Raw genomic sequence first — 18,817 nt, forward strand, 5'->3', positions numbered from 1 at the left:
TTAATATATTTTTCGAGCTATTATTGATAAAAGAATTATTATTTGAACCTTAAGAAATGAATTTGGCGGAATCCTAGTCCCAGTACCTCTCTACCAATTTGTCAATATTTTTGTATATAATTTTTATAAATCTAAAAATCCTTCACCTTCACAATTCCGAGAGCTTGAACCTCATTACTACAACCACAAAAAAAAAAATTTAATCAGCTTGCGGGAATGTAGTTTGGGCGCGAGATAATATGAGTTGTACCCCACTACATATGAGCTGTCATCCACTATGTAAACACCTATATAAAGGGAAAGTCAGAGAGAGAGAAGACAAGTTTAGAATTTGTATTATTATTATTTCCTTCTTCTTCCTTTACCAACTTAGAGCTCCAAATACTCATTAATGGAGTCTCCATGTAATCAAGATTTAATTACAAACAATCATAGTGGAGATCCCTAACCCCATGGATGTAGATCAAATTGATCGAACCACGTAAATCTTGTGTCTTATTTTCTATTTTCATTATCTTTATCTTTATTTTCATATCAAATAAGTTTAGATCTAGAAATCATAATCATGATAATACAAGGGGTGTGTTGTAGGATTTCCTGCAACTACATGCGACATTCTCGCAACCTTACAAATGTTAATCTCGCAAACTCTCTAATTTTCGCAGGACCATCACATTTTTCTCATGATTTAGCTGACGTCGTTTATTATTTCGTTTCTGAAGTTATTCTGCGACACTGCTGTGTTGTGTTGTTAATAATTTCGCTGAGATATTATTGTTGCGAAATTATGATCCTACAGAGGAAAAATAAAATGAGAAACCCATCTATTCTTCTGACCTAATTTTTATATATATATCACCATCAGATTAAATCCCTAAATCTAATGGTCAGTATTATTTGGTACAAACGGGACGGGACGGTATGAGACATGAATAGGGTCGTGTACCTGTACCCCCTAGAGGCTGGTTCTCAGTTTTTTGAACCGGTACCTGTACCACCTTCATCGGGTCGTTACAAAACCAGATACGGTTCCACCGGTTTCGGTACGGTACGGTTTTTCGTCTCGGTTCTTGTGCACCCTTAGTCCCATGTTCATAACAAGTATATTGTTTATCATACTGTCGTGGTTAAATGTTAAACAAGAAATTGCAGAATTAAGCATTGTTCCTGTTTGAGTGAACTTTAGGAAGATTCCTCTATATATGTGGAATAAAACTGGTTTAAGTATGATTGTTAGTAATCTTGGGAAACCAATTATGACGAATAAACACACTTTGAATAAAACAAGGATGATCTAGGATAGAGTGTGTGTGTTGAGGTTGATATTGAATGTGATTTTCCTTCCATTATTCCACTTGTTGTGGATAAAAATAAGAGAATTAATTGAAGTGAAGGTGGAATACACTTGGAAACCTCCAAAGTGTGCTAAATGTAATTTTTTTCAACCAAAGGTGATTGAGAAATGGGTTCCAAAACAATAACCCATGATAGTAGATGCTGAAGGATGGATTACCAAATCAAATCTTGGAGATTGCGCAAGTACCTAATGTTGCAACACTTTGGAAATGTAATTACTAAAGTACCTCGGAGAGAATTAAATATTTAATCCCTATCATCATGAATGTTAGTATATATGGAGATTCAAATTTTAGAGTATACAGAAACACACTGATAATTGTTCCAAGTGCTACCTTCCTAGTTTATAAGTGTACCATGCGTTGTATTAGAATTATTATTGGTCTCATGGTTATTCGTCAGTATCAGGTGCTGTAAATTTTTGTGTTAGAGCATAGCTCGGTTGAACCCACCAAGCGTTGGTATGTCAATTTTGGTTGTCATATTTTAGTGTGTTAAAACTCATCTAAGAGTCGCTTGATTATGTACTAGAGACAACTTCGTTTAGTTTAGACTAGAAAGTCTAGGAATGTTGAGACATACAAGTATTACTCGAAGACCTGAAGAACGTGAAGAAGTAACGAACTACAACGACGACATCATCCTTCCTCTTGAGGTTAGTAATATTGAGTTGAACTGTGTCATTCCTAACATATCTTTCAAGTCGTGCTATATTGAAAACATAACTGCGAAGCTGTGTATTGGATATATTACTCTAGTAATGAGACATAATCACATGATTATAGTATTAGGGAATTGGACTACGAAGTATAACACTTATCTTTTGAACTTCGTAGATATGACATCGACATAATCTTATGAATGTTGTTATGATTATGTGAATGGGTAATGGTGAAGATTTCATCTTAGGAAACAATGTTTTACATTTTTTTAAAGGAAGTACATTCATGAATTATGAACCGAAAGGGAAATCGCTAGGCTTATTGGTACGGCTATTCATTGCAAATCTTTGGATTACCAATATGTGTGAGATGGTAGAAAATCGTAACTTTTTTATGTATCTTGGTACAACTAATCACAATGCCTGACTTATGATTTGGTATGCCTAGTTTTGATTAATTAGTGTAACCGATCCTAAGTAATCACCTGAGATGGTATGATCGATATTTGTAATTGGTGTGACCGATCCTAGTAATGGTGTGACCGATGACAGAGTGTTGTGTGATCCTTGTAATTGGTGTAACCGATCCTAGTGACTGGTGTGACCGATCACAAGCAATACCATGAGTATATGGTAACCCGTCCTGTTAACTGATGAAATCGGTCCTGGTAACTTGTGTGACCGATCACAAGTGTTTCCATATGAGAGTATAACCGATCCTAGTGATTGGTAGAATCGATTGATCCCATGTATGTGATTTGATATTTGATCAATCACATAGTAGTCTTGGAATACATGTGAACAAATTTTAAACTTGTTTGGAAGTGTGGTAAAATCGATTCCAAGAATGTAAATATGAAAGATGATTTACAGAGAAAAGATGTCAACATACTTTGAACACAAACAATAACTCTTATCATTTATTGTTCAAAGATATTCCTTAGTACTTAAGAAAATCCTATACCGAAATTAATTGAGAATCTTTTAATTAAGGTTTTTGGTTATATATGTTTTTAATTACCATCAATTAAATGCATATCTCTAGATAATAAAAATTAGTAATGTGCATTTTTTAATTGGAGATTTTCTATTGAGAGATTTCGGAAAGTATTGGACAAGCATTTACTGGAATTATGAAAACCGAATCTTGCCATTCATTGCATATCTTGAGAATATTTTCGGTTTTGGAAATTCCTTGGTGTCCAAACATCCTTGGTCTATAAATACCTAAGTTTGCATTTCTAGCAAACTATCCTAAGAGCTAGGAAAACTTCATCTTTTTGTTATTTCTAGTGGAGCCATCTATCGGAAGAGGAAAATACCCTAATTAGGAGAAATCTCTTACGAATGCTTGTTTAAAGACTTTTGTGGGATCAAGAAGCTCTACGAGTACTGTTGGTGGAAAACTAGATAATTGCAGTGTTATTAGTTTTCAGTTGATTTGATTGTCTAATGGTTGTTGAAACTTTGATTTCACCTAGTTTATTTATTCTTGAGAATCTTCTCTTCTGATATAAGATTCACTCAAACAAGATCGAAGTATCGACGGGATCTCTAGAACTGTTTGTATATCTAAAGACATCTTGGGATAATCCATTGTTAACATACTCCGTTCTGTGCGTGATTGATCACAAGAGATTCAAGTGGTGTTATGCAGGTTTTAATTGAATATTAAAGAAGATTTGAAGACGAATAAGATTTCTTATTGGTTTCTCATATCTTTGTGTTGCACATACTTCTAACTAGAATCAGATTTATTCGATTGATTAGTTTCCTGAGATCGGTAACGCCTAATAGTTCTCTTGTGATCTATTTTCATTATTACAGATCCGAATCTTATTATTTAGGTAATTTATAAGTGCATAATTCATATGATTTTAATATCCATTCCATACTTTTTTTAGCTATTATTCTTGCATGTTTTCGTATTATTACTCTTGTTTTCTCTTATTTGTCTCTATTAGGTGAATCATCCAGAAAGGAGCTACAAAGTGCTAAAACTAGCGAAGAAGAGAAGTATTCCAAGTGCCCAAGTCCAAGAGAAGTTGAAGAAGTGCGACGAAAAAGAGCAAAACGCTCAAAATCAAGAGACGGGCCAAAAACCAAGATTAATTCATTCAAATTCAGGATTTCTTATCACCATGGTTCATGATATATCAAAAAGAAATGATATATCATCATTCCGAATTCGGACGAAGAAGTTGTGGGAAAAACAATTTTCTTATCCAATACTGAAGACACGAAAGTATGCAAACGGGTATGCAAATGGGTATGCATACTTATTCCCCTGGATTTAACTGAAATTTAAGCATGCAAATGGGTATGCATACTGGTAAAGGCCAAAATTCACGGTTAGGGTCTTTATTTCATAATTTCGGGTCGGGTTCTTAAGACGACTATGATACTTGGAGGCCAAGCATTATATACCTATATAAATAGGTATTAGGCCTTTCATCAATAACATATCATCTCATATTAGAAGTTAGGGTTTATTCAACATCACAACCTAGAGTTTACCCCTTTAAGAGGAAACCACCATTCTTCATCTTCTTTGTAATATGAGTAGCTAAATCCTTCGTTGGTTAAGGATGAATTCAATGTTCTAAGCGAGAAGCTTTATTAATAATACAAGTCTATTTGAGGTTTTAATCATCATCGTTTGTTTTCATTATATCTAGGGTTTATGAGTGATTTTTAGATTGATTTGTGTGCGCAACTAGATTAGTCTATTAATCATTCTATTGTTAGTAGAGAGTTGAGAGATCCTTAATTGTCGTGCATCTCCTACACAAGTAGAAAACATGAGACCTTGCAGACGGATTCTGTAAAGCAATGGTGTGTCGAAACAACACCAGTAAGTGAACCGAACATACTGAGTTTAACTGATGGAATCAAACCTGAATTCACAATCCCTAAAGCGTTCGATCGAGTTACACCTTGTAAGCGTACCTCAAGGCGGCTTAGTTGAATAGAATCCGGTGACTAAGCGTACCTGTTATCCGGTGATACAAGGAGTTTTGGGAATAGCTAAGCATACCTGCTATTCTACGGTTGGTGATGAATGGTTCTAACGGAAGATAGATAAGTATTTGAATCCAGTAATCGCTTGGTAACGGCGAAGGATTCCTTAATCATCCCTTTTATTTATTATTGTTTTTATATTATTATTAAAACCAAAACCCCCTTTGTCTTTCACTTTATTTTGCTGATTCAAATAACTTATTAATTACACAGCTCTCTGTGGGAACGATCTCTTACTACCGCTATATTACCAGTTAATTAGTGGGAAATATATTGATTAATTTGATTGCACATGCGACACACATCAAATTTTGGCGCCGCTGCCGGGGAGTAGTCTTTAATTGATTTGGTATTTGTTTAGCTTGTTTTTATTTTTGTTTTTAGATTTTTGCTTTTATTTTCTCTTTTGTTCTTGTGAGTCGTCATGTTTCCTTACGGAAATCATATGTGTGGAGCACAAGATTACACATACAACAGTGTTAATCAATATGGATTTCAATCTCATTCACATGACAACTACTAACCATCCTCCGGGTATAATCAAAACCAATATTTTGGCTATGATCGATATCAAACGGAACCTTAAGGATATTCTCATACATGTCAACAACCTTATGATGGTCATGTAAGTGAACAATCAATAGGATGGAAGGATAGTTATGGTTTTGATCAATTATTTTCTAGTAATGTGCAGATGAAAGGGAGTTTGGAATTAAAAAGTTATGATACTGAATCAAAACATATTCCTATTTATCGTGTTTTTCCTTCACTCTTTCCAAAATAGGAAATTGTGCATAACGATGGAAAGTGTGTTAACATCAGAAAAATATATGTGCGATACAACCAACTAGAAGAAGCCGGTGCATCACATGAGACTCTTGACGAAATTAAGAAGGCCATAGACATGAAATTCGAACATCGTTGGGATGTTGACGATTTTGAGGTTGAGAATGATTCTGATGAAGATGAACAACCTCTCGGAAGTCCTTGCAACAATGATACGATTATTCCAACTCCGAATCATAATAAAGATCATTCGCCTATTCAAAAGGAGAAGATTGGGTATGACATATCTATTGTTATAAATGGTGTAACGTACTTAGCGGAGATATTATGAGTTGCATCAATGAACTAGACTTTTTAGGAGAGGACTCCAATTCCGATGACGAGAGTGTTGAATAAATGGATATTGAGAATGAAACCAAATTGATTGATTTCGTGGAAGACCCAATTGAGCTAGATAATAATAGTTCGATAGAGGACCACGATATAATTGAGGTAAATAATTCAATGTTAATTAAGAACGATGAGGATCACATACAAGGTTTGTCTAATCCTTTGCATAATTTTATATCCATTGATCCTTTATATCCAATTGAAGTAGTTTCTCAAAGATTTGTTAACCTAATTTTTAAGAAAATGTCCCACTTAGGACTGGAGTTATGTGCTTCCAAAGTTTTAACGGATTATTTTTCTTCTAAGTATCCACCACTTGATGTGTTTGATTCGAGTATTATGCAGGTTCACCAAACTGAGGAACCTTTTGAAGTTCCCGAATTTTATGTTCTTTATCCACTTCCGAGTGTAGAAAAGACTAAGTGTGGAGGAAACTTCAATAAAGTGGTAGCTTCAATATTTATATCTTGTTCTAATATTTTGGTGAAGCTTTTATTGGAATTGCAGATTGTTATTTGGAAGGATTACCAAATTTTCAGATTATTGGTGTAAAAACGATAACAATAACGTCGGGCTAACGATGTTAAACCAAGCGCTTCATGGGAGGCAACCCGTCAGTTTTGTATCTCTATCCCCTTTTATTTTTATTTTTCTTAGTTTTTCATATCCTACCTTGTATTCCCATCTTGAATTTTACAAAGTCCTAAATCTATAGTGAAAGTTTTGACGAAACTATTCTCGTCAGAAAAATTCTGACTGCGTACTTGTTACGAAAATAGCTCTCGAGACTTTTTACGGAGTCTGATTTGAGTGGTTTACCCCAACTTTTAAATAGGACATACTTAGCTTTGTTTTCCAAAAAGAGTCTGTTAAGTTGGAGAGATTGGCCTGGACATTTGAGTGGGTATTTTTACATAACTTTTTCAGATTGTATTCTGTCAGTCCGGAGGCCATAAAAGTCAGACCGTTTTTCGAAATACTGTGCCCTTTTGACACCTCATAGAAAAGACGTACGCGAAGAACTTTTGTTTCAGATGTTTTTTCTAGTCCCCTACCCATTTGTGCAGTTCTAAAGTTTTTTTGTGATGAACCTGTTCTCACATTTCCAGAATTATTAAGGGATAACCGGTTCTTGTGGATGCATGTTAGCTGGCCGTACTTAACTGTCCGTTTGTCCTTCTGTTAATCTATTTTTAGTTATTAGTAGCTCGTGCGACTCGCACTTAGTAAAAATGAGTCTAATCTGGTACTTATATTCCAGTAGAGTCTGTATTTCAGATCTTATGAAAATTAATCAGAAAAATTATCTTTTCTCCCTTAAATTTCTGTTCTCCCCAATCTAATCTCTATCCTTAGAGGTTAATAGATGTTTCTGTATATCAATTGTAGTGTAGATCACTACAAATGGTATCAGAGCACTCTTTCCTGAGTGACCTGGTTACAATTGAAGATCAAAAGGAATTTGATAAGCTAACTAAGAAGGTTGATTCTCTGATGAAAATTCAGGAAGACTTACTTAGGGAATTGAAGGGTTCAAACAACAATCCTTTACCTCAGCTTATCTCCAGCTTTAAGAGTTTATCCGCTGAATTGAAGGTCGTTGAAGATCGTTTGAGCAAAGTAAAAGTAGATGAAGGCTTGCCGGAACCCTCATCTGGATTCATACCCAAAATAGATGTCGATTTGAAAGTATCTCCTACAACAGTAGAATAAGGTAATTGTCGATCTACACCCAAAATTGATTCTACTGATATTGATGGAGCCAATGTTACCAATCCAGTTAAGGATTTACATATCGATTTCAGTGTTTCTCTTAAATTCATACCTAATATTGGTTCTGATGTTATCAAAGATTTACTTCTTCAACCTATAACTCAAAGTAGATTTATATGCGATACGTTGTATGGTTTCAGTTTCAGTAACAAGTTTGTTTGATTGAGGTAAAATATTTGAGACCATGTTCTGGAAGTCTTTGCCGAAATGTTTAGCTGCCCATTGTTCAATTCTTTGTCAGCGTCATACTTACACAGTTGAAGGAAAGAATTCTGAAAATCTTAATTGCTTGGAGGGAATGTACAAACTACACCATCATGATTGTTCTTATCTTTTTCCCGTTGACATTCACTCGATATATCATAGTAAGTGTGCAACTACATCTTCGAGTTCTTATGCGAAATTGAATTGTTTATTGTTACATATGGGTTTCAATCGGACTTTAGTTTTGTACCTGCAATTATTCCTGTGTTGGTTAATGATGCTCTTATTAGTGATGTTTGGAAGATGCTTGGCTCGTTTTTAAAGAATGATTATAATGAGAACTTTACTTATGTGCCAGATAATAAGCTTGCGTATAACTTGGAATTGTTGAAAATGGTAACAATGGATATGGTTGGCAGATGTGTCTGAAATGGTTACAATGGGATAGTATCACCTGTTACGGTCGTGGTCCTATAATATTTCATCGCAGAAGTAGAGATTGTTCCTATGATGTCCTGGTTTTTACTGGAAGAGTAATTGATAGAGGAAAATTGTTCCAATCGAGTAGGAGTTCTCCTTATGCAAGCATTAGCTCTAAACTCTGTGTTAATATTCTTACTTCTTGTGTGGTAATTCCACATGGATTGATTGCAGTGCATAAAAATGATTGGGAATGGGTGTATGAGCCTTTTCTTAGACTTGGGTACCTGTCCAAATTTTCCTTTGCAAATTTAATGGTGATTTCAAGTGCTAGAGAAGATGGTAATGGTGATACTAGAAAGCAGTCTGACAGAATGCAGCATCAACGTCACGTTCTCTGGACCAATCAATTGAATTTTCAAATGCCAGGGCTAGGTATGTATGGCAATGCAGAATATTTTTTTAATCCTTTGCTGGTAGAGTATCTTCTTGGGTTCTTCAATCTACAACATAGGGTTCTATATTGTCATATATTTTTTCTTAGTGGGAATTGTGTTGCTTGGGTTTTCCAGTTTATGAGAACCTATTATACATCAGACAGAAAAATATATTTTCCAGTGCTCAAGGTTTTGAATTCAGAAGGTGCTATTCTCTGGGATGTTTCGATACTTCAAGTGATAAAGGAAATTGAGTATGTTATTGCACAGAGAATGCTTGATCAAGGGATGGCTAGAGACATCAGTTTTCTGACTCAAATGGGACTAGTTCGGGAAGGTATTGTTACACCAATTACAAATTCAAGTCAGAATCTGCTGGACATCACGAGCATGAGAGTTGGTTGGTTATTTTACATGTGTGCGAGAAGTGAAAAATATCTATGCGATAGCCTGGTTCTTGCTAGAACGCTATTTGATCGAGGGAAATTATTTGAATCTATCAGTAGGTAATTTTATCACAATACAAGCAATTCTCGTTTCAGTTTTGGTATGCTTATTACTGGGTTGATTGTTCTTTATGGCATCATTCTAAGCCACAACTTGGTTTTAATTGCGATGGCGAATGTATGTTTGTTTGTTAAGAAGGGTGACATGGATGATGCCAGAGGGATGTTTGATCAAAAATTTCGGCAAGGTAATGTTCTCTGGGCTGAGGCAATACTTCAAGTGACTAAAGAAAGTGAGTTTGAGAATGTGCAAGAACTAGAAGGGGCTCAGAAAGGGTTGTGGAGTTTAAGATGGGATTATTACTCCTTACAACTTAAGGATTTACTGTATGAGAAGATGGAAGCCAAGAAAGGAAAATATTTGTGTTATTCTTGCTGCAAGGCTTTCAAGGTCAAGTTTAAATGTGTCCATCAACATCATATTGTGCTACATTAACCTCAGAAGCATGAGAAGAACTTGGTAGTTGCGTGTTTAGTCATCAAGGCACTAATCCACCAGAGGGTAATAGAAGAAATTTTCATCCATAACCTTGCTGGAAGTGGAGTAACAAGTCTCAGGCATTGGGTTGAGTATCATTTGGTCAACACTAAAGAACTTGGTAGTTGCGTGTTTAGTCATCAACGCAATCTGGTGCCTTACTGGGTTGTGGTAGAGTCCAAAAGAAAATTGAGATGAATGAGTTTACATCTGTTATGGAAAGTGATATCTCTATTATGGAATTGGTAGAGCCAGTCTTCTTATATTCTATTTCCAACTTCAGCCTAGAATTCAAATCCAGTTCTTGGGTCAGAAAGAAAAAATTCAGGCTAGACGCAATTATGCTCATCTCAGGTTCATGTAGTGTTGGTGATGAAAGTTGGAAGGTGTCAGATTGTGCTTCAGATTTCGCGATTCATAAAAGAGAAATGTGTAGTACAATGGTTGCTGGTAGTGTAAGAGTCCTTCACAGTAAGTTGCGGAAGGCGGCATTCTGGACCTTACAGAAAAATTCGAAGCAAATTGCAATTTTACCTCAGGTAGTTCATCAAATAGAGGAAAGGGCTGCTAACTCAATGATGTCAGCGAATTCCTCTCATAGTTCCTGGATTATTATGCACAAGTTCAAAGATAGAGTTAACATCATATTAGACTCAAAGCTATGGAGGGTTTACAATCAGGTGATGCTTGAGAAAGGTGAAAATTCAGAGCTACAGGGCAACAGAGAAGAAATTATCTCCCCAAGAAAAGACTGGCAGGTGAAGATTTCTATTTTAGGAGTGGGAAATTGTTTACAAATACAACTCCACATGAAAATGGATGCTGAAGGTGTTCACAAAGCAGTGGATTCTGAAGATACCATGTATGTTTTCTTTGGAAAACTAAGCTCGAAATACTTAAGTGCAATGATCAATTTTAAAGGTAGAGCAACAACAAATTTTGAAGGGGAACAACAACTAAGCTCAATGCCTACTGTTTAGATGAATGGCTTCAGATTTTCAGGGACCTGGGTGTTAAAGTTTACAGAGTTCATATTTATTATTATACTCGAGATGGGACTCAGGTCTGCAACAGCTGTGCTCCTTGTTGGTCAAGATCATTTCACATCCTTGAGGACAAGGATGATTTGAAGGAGTAGGATTTGTCATGAACCTGTTCTCACAGTTCCAGAATTATTAAGGGCTAACTGGTTCTTGTGGATGCATGTTAGCTGGCCGTATTTAACTTTCCGTTTATCCTTCTGTTAATCTATTTTTAGTTATTAGTAGCTAGTGCGACTCGCACGTAATGAAAGTGAGTCTAGTCTGGAACTTATATTCCAGCCGAGTCTGTATTTCAAATCTTATGAAAATTAATCAGAAAAATTATCTTTTCTCCCTCAAATTTCTGTTCTCACCAATCCAATCTCTATCCTTAGAGATTAAGAGATGTTTCTGTATATCAATTTAGTGTATATCACTACATTTTTCAGCGCTTGTTATGTCAGAAATCAGAATTTTCGGTTTTGAACATTGAGGAAAATGTTGAGTTTAAGTATGGGGGTGTAGTTAAGCATTTTAGGCTTGCATATAAAATAAATAAATAAATAATACTCTTTGATTTCTCGTGTTAGAGCATAACTCGGTTGAACCACCAAGCGTTGGTATGTTAAGTTTGGTTGTCATATTTTAGTGAGCCAAAGCTCATTTAAAGAGTCGCTTGATTATGTACTAGAGTCAACTTCGTATAGGTTATCTTGAAAGTATTAGGATATGAGGCATTAAAAGTATTGCGAAGACGTAAATAAGTGAAGAAGTAAGGAGCTACAACGACAACATCATCCTTCCACTTGAGGTTAGTGATATTTGACTTGAACTGTTTCATTTCCTAACGTATCTCAAGTCGTGCATATTGAAAACATAACTGCGAAGAATGAATGATTACACTCTAGTTATACATAGTATTAAGGAATACAATACGAGGTTTATTGCTTAACCATTAAACTTTGTATATAAGACATCGACATAATCGTTTGAATGCGATTGTGATTATGTATGGGTATAAGGTGAAGATTTCATCCTAGGAAACAATGTTTTACATTTGTTTAAAGGAAGTAAATTCATGAACTTGTTTTGTGAATCGAACGGGAAATCGCCAGGAATTATTGGTATTGTTATTCATTGCATATCTTTTGAACTACCAATATGTGTGATTAGTTAACCGCTCATGACTTGTTTATGTTCTTGGAAAAACTATTCACAAAGGCCCGACTTTTGTATTGGTATGACTTTTATTAGTGAAATCGATCTTAAGTAATCTGAAAAGGTGAGGGTACCCAAATATACCTCAAGCTAAAACTTTTCCTACCTATATGTCCTTTCTCCGAAAGTGATTGTCTATGGACTGAGTCGAGACAATACAACTAATCGGTTCACACTTCGTGTGATCGTCTATGGATAAGAGATCGAGACAATGCAACAACGAAATATGTTACTTGATAAAAAGGTTCGTTTTTAACCAAACACAATAAGATTCACTTATCAAGTAAATGGGAATTAACGTTTGTGTAATTTACTTTAATTATAATAAAACAATTATAATGCGGAAATATATATAAAGTAAATGACACATCAAGATTTTGTTAACGAGGAAACAGTAAATGCAGAAAAACCCCCGGGACCTAGTCCAGATTGAACATACATTTTATTAAGCCGCTACAGACACTAGTCTACTCCAAACTAACTTCGGTCTGGACTGTAGTTGAACCCCAATCAATCTCACACTGATCCAAGGTACAGTTATGCTCCTACGCCTCTGATCCCAGCATGATGCTACGTACTTGATTCCCTTAGCTGATCTCACCCACAACTAAGAGTTGATACGACCCAAAGTCGAAGATTTTAATAAACAAATCTGTATCACACAGATAAGTCTACGGTGATAGATAAATCCGTCTCCCACGAATATACCTATGAGTTTTGTTCTAGCTTTTTATAAATCAATGTGAACATGAACCAATTAATAAACCAGACTTATATTCCCTAAGAACAACCTAGTTTTATCAATCACCTCACAATAATCTTAATCGACGTAGCGAAAAAAGATATTTTGGAATCACAAACGATGACACGAAGTGTTTGTGATTACTTTTCTATCTTGCCTATCAGAGATATAAATCTCAAGACAATTATTACAATTGTGTTTGTAACGATAGAAACAACAAGATCAGATCACACAACTACAAGAAAAGTAGTATCGATCTGGCTTCACAATCCCAATGAAGTCTTTAAGTCGTTAACCTGGTTTAGAAGAAGAAACCAAAGATTAAAGGAGAACCGACTCTAGCTTAGCACAACTAGTATCACACGCAAGGTGTAGGGATTAGGTTTCTCAGTTGCTAGATTTCTCCCATATATAGTATTTTAAATCAGGGTTTGCAATCAATGTTAGCTTGGTAACAAAGCATTCAATATTCACCGTTAGATGAAAACCTGATTAGATTCAAGCTAATATTTCTCAACCGTTAGATCGAAAACTTAGCTTGTTACACACAAATGAAATGTCAAATTTTGGGTTTATGTAGCCGTTCCAAAACATTAACATTTGTTGGTTCAACAATAGTTAACCAAATGGTTTGCCATATGATCACTTTCATATCCACCATATTCTTCTTCACGATAACTAGTCCAAATGACTCAAATGAACTAGTTAGAGAGTTGTTCAATTGCTTAGATATTATGTAACTACACAAGACACAATCGAAACAAAAACGGTTTGATTCACTCGAATCGGTTCATGAACTTTATAGCCATGGTTTGCAAAAGCATTCCTTAGTTTATATAAACATGAGTTCAAGAACAACCGATTTTAGATATAACCTACTCAAGTTCGCGGACTGGGTTCGAGAACTTCCGCCGGTTTGCGGACTGATCACAACTTTAACAACAATACTATGGTGATATGTATCACTCTCCCTTAGTCAATACTCCATATCACATGGAAACCACTCCCCCTTACATAATGATCCGAAAACCATATGTATTTGTAGTGTGAACTACATATTAATTCTCCCCCTTTTTGTCAATAAAATTGGCAAAGGTACAAGAAAGGGATCCTAATGAAATTTCCGAAAGAGACATTTCTTGACTAAAAGAAAACATATATCAACTTGTTCTTTAGATGCAATCATAAAGCCGAAGCTAAATGCATTCATCAAGGAGTTTATAAAGATATAAGATAACTCCTATAATATTCCACAACCGCACTCCCCACAAAGATTTGGCAATTAAGCGCAAGTTCAAAAGAACTCTCCCCCATTAAATGTCATTCCCGAAAGAACAACAAAAGCGAGCTTAATTTCAAAAGAAAAGAAGGATTTCTTTGGACATAACAAATCACATACAAGTATGAATTTGAATCCAAAATACTCAATTAAATTAACCACAAGAGAACCCATGATTAATTTAATCGAAAATGCTCAAACATAAGTAATATTATGGAGACTCAAAAATATACAATTAGATTAATCACAAGAGAACCCATAATTAATCTAATCGAAATACACAACCAAACTAATCACAAAAGTAATCAATTTAATTGGTCATGCTCGACATAAGAAAAATTAAGGAGAAACAACTAAATAACCAAACAAGATGATTAATTTAGTTGAAAATGCTCGACATAAAGTACCCCACGGGACAACAATATAGCTAATCATAAAAATAATTAACTTGGTTGTTTGATGCTCAACATAAGACACTTTACGGAGCCTCACAATAATACATAAAATATGGATCAAGGAAGATCAATTACTGCGGAATACACAAGGATTCATTCTATTTTCAATCACTATTCACATAACGACATTCAATAGACATAATCCTTGTAAACAAAAGATTTTAACCAATCTTCCATCAATAATTGACAATATAGGTTTAAGTTTTGTATTTGTCAGAAGTCTATTCATTCTTTTATCAACAAATGAATATCGACATACGAAAGACTTTACTTTTGACAAGATATGGGATAGTCAAGTTCACGGACGTAAACACACAAATCCCATAGACAATTGCAATATATTAAACCATAAAGATTAATACTGCAAAAATCATCTTCCAAACAAATTTAGAATTTAAACCAATAAATCTAAAAACATGAAGATGAAAACGTTGGACATAGCTATGTGTAATCACAATAATGGTTATTCCAAACTCTAGTTATTCTTCTAACAACACAAAATAGAAGATTTACTAGGCAAATAAAGAAGAGAATCAAAGTTCGTTGAGAACCTATCTTTCAATGAATCCATCAAAGAAGGTATCACTGATTTCCTTTATTCTCTTGACCGTGGACACACCGTGTTCGTAAGTTAGAACATTAACTTTGCGATCAACAACCTGAGCAAGTTATCTAGCCTTGGCGCAGTCCATGATGAGATTCTTTTGATTCCGTATCAGAATATTCTGATTAACAAGGATTCTGGTCTGACCATCCAAGAATTGGTTTATTTGCAGTTGAAGATTTGCAAACTCGACCTTTGAATCGTTCTGAACACGAATTAAATCCTTGACAGAATCATCAATCCAGGAGTTGTGATCCGTTCTTTCAAGCATCTTCTTTAGAACAAGCTCTTGAATCGACTCACGTCCTTGAGCGTCTTCCTCCATATCAAGATGCACAATCTCTTGATATTTTGCAGAGTTCTCCATATAATTTTTGTTAGGGATGGAGAGACACAATATAGAGTAATATATATGTGTATGTAAACAGGAAAAGGAAACTCTTGTTTTTGGAAACCCTAAGAACTCTCAAGAGGAGGACGCGGACGTTTGTGGACTGTTAGCACAAAAGCTCGCACAAAAACCCAAACTTAAATAATATACAACATACTTGAGTATTTCTCAATAAATTTCCTTGCACCTCTCAAGTTAGAAACAAGGAAAAGAACACTTGGAGTCAGGTGGTAGAGTGGAAATTAATCCCACTATGATCATCGAGAAAGGAGTTGTATATATCATCTGACAGTTTGACTTTCGTGTTCTTCGCCTTTCTTTGATTTTTTTCATCCCGGAAGAGTAAGACACGGTGTGTTTACCATACCCGTCAGAAGGCTTTCTCTGAGGACTAAATCTAGGACCTCTTGCAACTAGTTCAAGAGGATCATAATAGATAGGAATCCATTTTCTAGACTTAGATTTACCAGAAACAGTCTTATAAACACAGGGAATACTTTTATCGACATCACAATAATTTATACCACTAAAATGTATTTGAACCCTGTGATGATTTCTAGGAAAGAGAACATATTTATAAGTCTTCTGATTTTCTTTGGGCATGCGATTCAGTGCAGTAGTCAACTGACTATTTGTTCAATTGACAGTGGAAAGAAGCAAATTATGAAGTTTAGAAATTTGTTTCCACCTGGCAAAACAATGGATAGCATAGTGATTCTTTTTCCCACAAAATGTACAGGTTCGTGGAGGAGAAGCAATAAACGGCACCTGTTTTAATTTCATAGACATATGAGAAGATTGCAAGTTATGTAAACCTTTCTTGACACAACCTTCTTCTGGAAGATCCTTCATGTACTACAATCCATGAGAATTAGTTTGTACAGAAGAATTCCTCCTTAAGACAGAGTTTTCCTTTTCCAAGAATCTACACTGTTCATTGGCTAGAGTAAGGGATGCTTCTAGATTCTCCTTTTCGACACGAAGCCTGTTAAGCTCTGATGAATGCGTCTCGATCGAACGTTTATTAGAACATTTAATGCACTTATGTAAAAAATTACCAGGGTATCTTTTTTCACATGCTAAACTAGGGTTTCGACACACAAAACCCTAAGCCGCACAATCGTTGCGCATCATGGCAACTATGCCAAAACCAAAGCCGCACAATCGTTGCGCATCATGGCAACTATGCCAAAACCAAAGCCGCACAATCGTTGCGCATCATGGCAACTATGCCAAAACCAAAGCCGCACAATCGCTGCGCATCATGGCAACTATTCCAAAACCAAAGCCACACGATCGCTGCGCATCATGGCAACCATGCCAAAACCAAAGCCACACCATCATTGCGCATCATGGCAACTATGCCAAAACCAAAGACGCACAATCCCTGCGCATCATGGCAACTATGCCAAAACCAAAGCCGCACAATCATTGCGCATTATGGCAACCATGCCAAAACCAAGCCGCACAATCGCTGCGCATCACGGAAACCATGCCAAAACCAAGCCGCACAATCATTGCGCCACACGCGCCATCGACACATGCCAAGCGACGCTTGCGACCTAGCATGCCAAGCCGTGCAAACTTAGGGCCAAGCTGCCACACGCGCCATTGGCACATGCCAAGCGTCGCTTGCGACCTAGCATGCCAACTCGTGCAAACCTAGGGCCAAGCCGCCACACGCGCCATTGGCACATTCCAAGCGACGGTTGCGACCTAGCATGCCAATCCGTGCAAACCTAGGGCCAAGACGCCACACGCGCCATTGGCACATGCCAAGCGACGCTTGCGACCTAGCATGCCAAGCCGTGCAAACCTAGGTCCAAGCCTCCACACCCGCCATTGGCACATGCCAAGCGACGCTTGCGACCTAGCATGCCAAACCCTGCAAACCTAGGTCCAAGTCGCCACGCGCTCCATTGGCACATGCCAAGCGACGCTTGCGACCTAGCATGCCAAGACGTGCAAACCTAGGGCCAAGCCGCCACACGGGCCATTGGCATATGCCAAGCGACGCTTACGATCTAGCATGCCAAGCCGTGCAAACCTAGGGCCAAGCCGCCACACGCTCCATTGGCACATCCCAAGTGACGCTTGCAACCTAGCATGCCAATCCGTGCAAACCTAGTGCCAAGCCGCCACACGCGCCATTGGCACATGCCAAGAGACCCTTGCAACCTAGCATGCCAAGCCGTGCAAACCTAGGGCAAAAGCCGCTACGCGCGCCATTGGAACATGCCATGCAACACCTGCGTTTTGCATTACCACTTGCACCCGATGTGCAACCTACAACCAAGGCATTCCGCAGAAGCCATTGGAACATGCCGTGCAACCCTTGCACTTTGGCATGCCGCGCCTACATCAAAGGCCACGATTTCTCTTAACATGCAAAATCTCGACCATCGAAGGTCGCCACTGAGCCGGCACATCTCTCAAGCTCAACTTATCAAACACCAACGACATGCTACACGTTTTCCACGAAAACACTCGAGACATCAATACATGTCACAAACTGGGGGATGCTCTTTAGGGTTTTGGTTTGGCGGTTTACAACGTGCGGCATACACAAATGCCCGTTTGAAGATAGTGTATTAAGAATAAAAAGGTTAGTAAATGCAGGAAGTAATGGTGAAACGATCTTTCATTATGGAACATCAATTCCATCAAATTCCATCAATACCAGGTGTTACCACCTCTTCCCATTTAAATCATCCGTTTCTTTTTCTTACGAGGCCATAGTACGTTTCACTTAGACTTGTATAAATAGGTCTTACCTATTTACACCAAGACAACAAGTTTTTTGTCAGGACAAATCCAATACTCAGAAAGGCAACTTTACTAGCTTTCAAAAAATCTTTCACCTTCTGATACAAGTCAAGTAATACTCTTCCAAAACTGTTTTTGTCTCAACAGTCTCTTCGCTTCCATCCCTAAACCATCCCTTCTCCTCCTCTTTGTGACTGAAGCAAATCCGGAACGGCCATTTCTTGGTTTAGGCCGGAGTTGTACAGATTGATCTCTCGAATCTAAAGTACTCCCGTGCAGTACATTTGTTTAGGGTTTAGATATGTTTC

The 18,817-nt window shown here is 36.8% G+C and overlaps 1 protein-coding gene across 1 annotated transcript; it reads left to right on the forward strand.

The window, feature by feature from the left end:
- The first annotated feature begins 8,332 nt into the window (after positions 1-8,332).
- Positions 8,333-10,143, forward strand: LOC113309515. The gene is made up of 2 exons (XM_026557946.1): positions 8,333-8,352; positions 8,550-10,143. The coding sequence occupies exon 2, from the start codon at positions 8,611-8,613 to the stop codon at positions 9,556-9,558; it is 948 nt and encodes a 315-aa protein (XP_026413731.1). The 5' UTR covers positions 8,333-8,352; positions 8,550-8,610; the 3' UTR covers positions 9,559-10,143.
- The last annotated feature ends 8,674 nt before the right edge of the window (positions 10,144-18,817 follow it).

The sequence above is a fragment of the Papaver somniferum genome, chromosome 9 (assembly GCF_003573695.1).
Source record: "Papaver somniferum cultivar HN1 chromosome 9, ASM357369v1, whole genome shotgun sequence".
NCBI classification, from domain to species: Eukaryota; Viridiplantae; Streptophyta; class Magnoliopsida; order Ranunculales; family Papaveraceae; genus Papaver; species Papaver somniferum.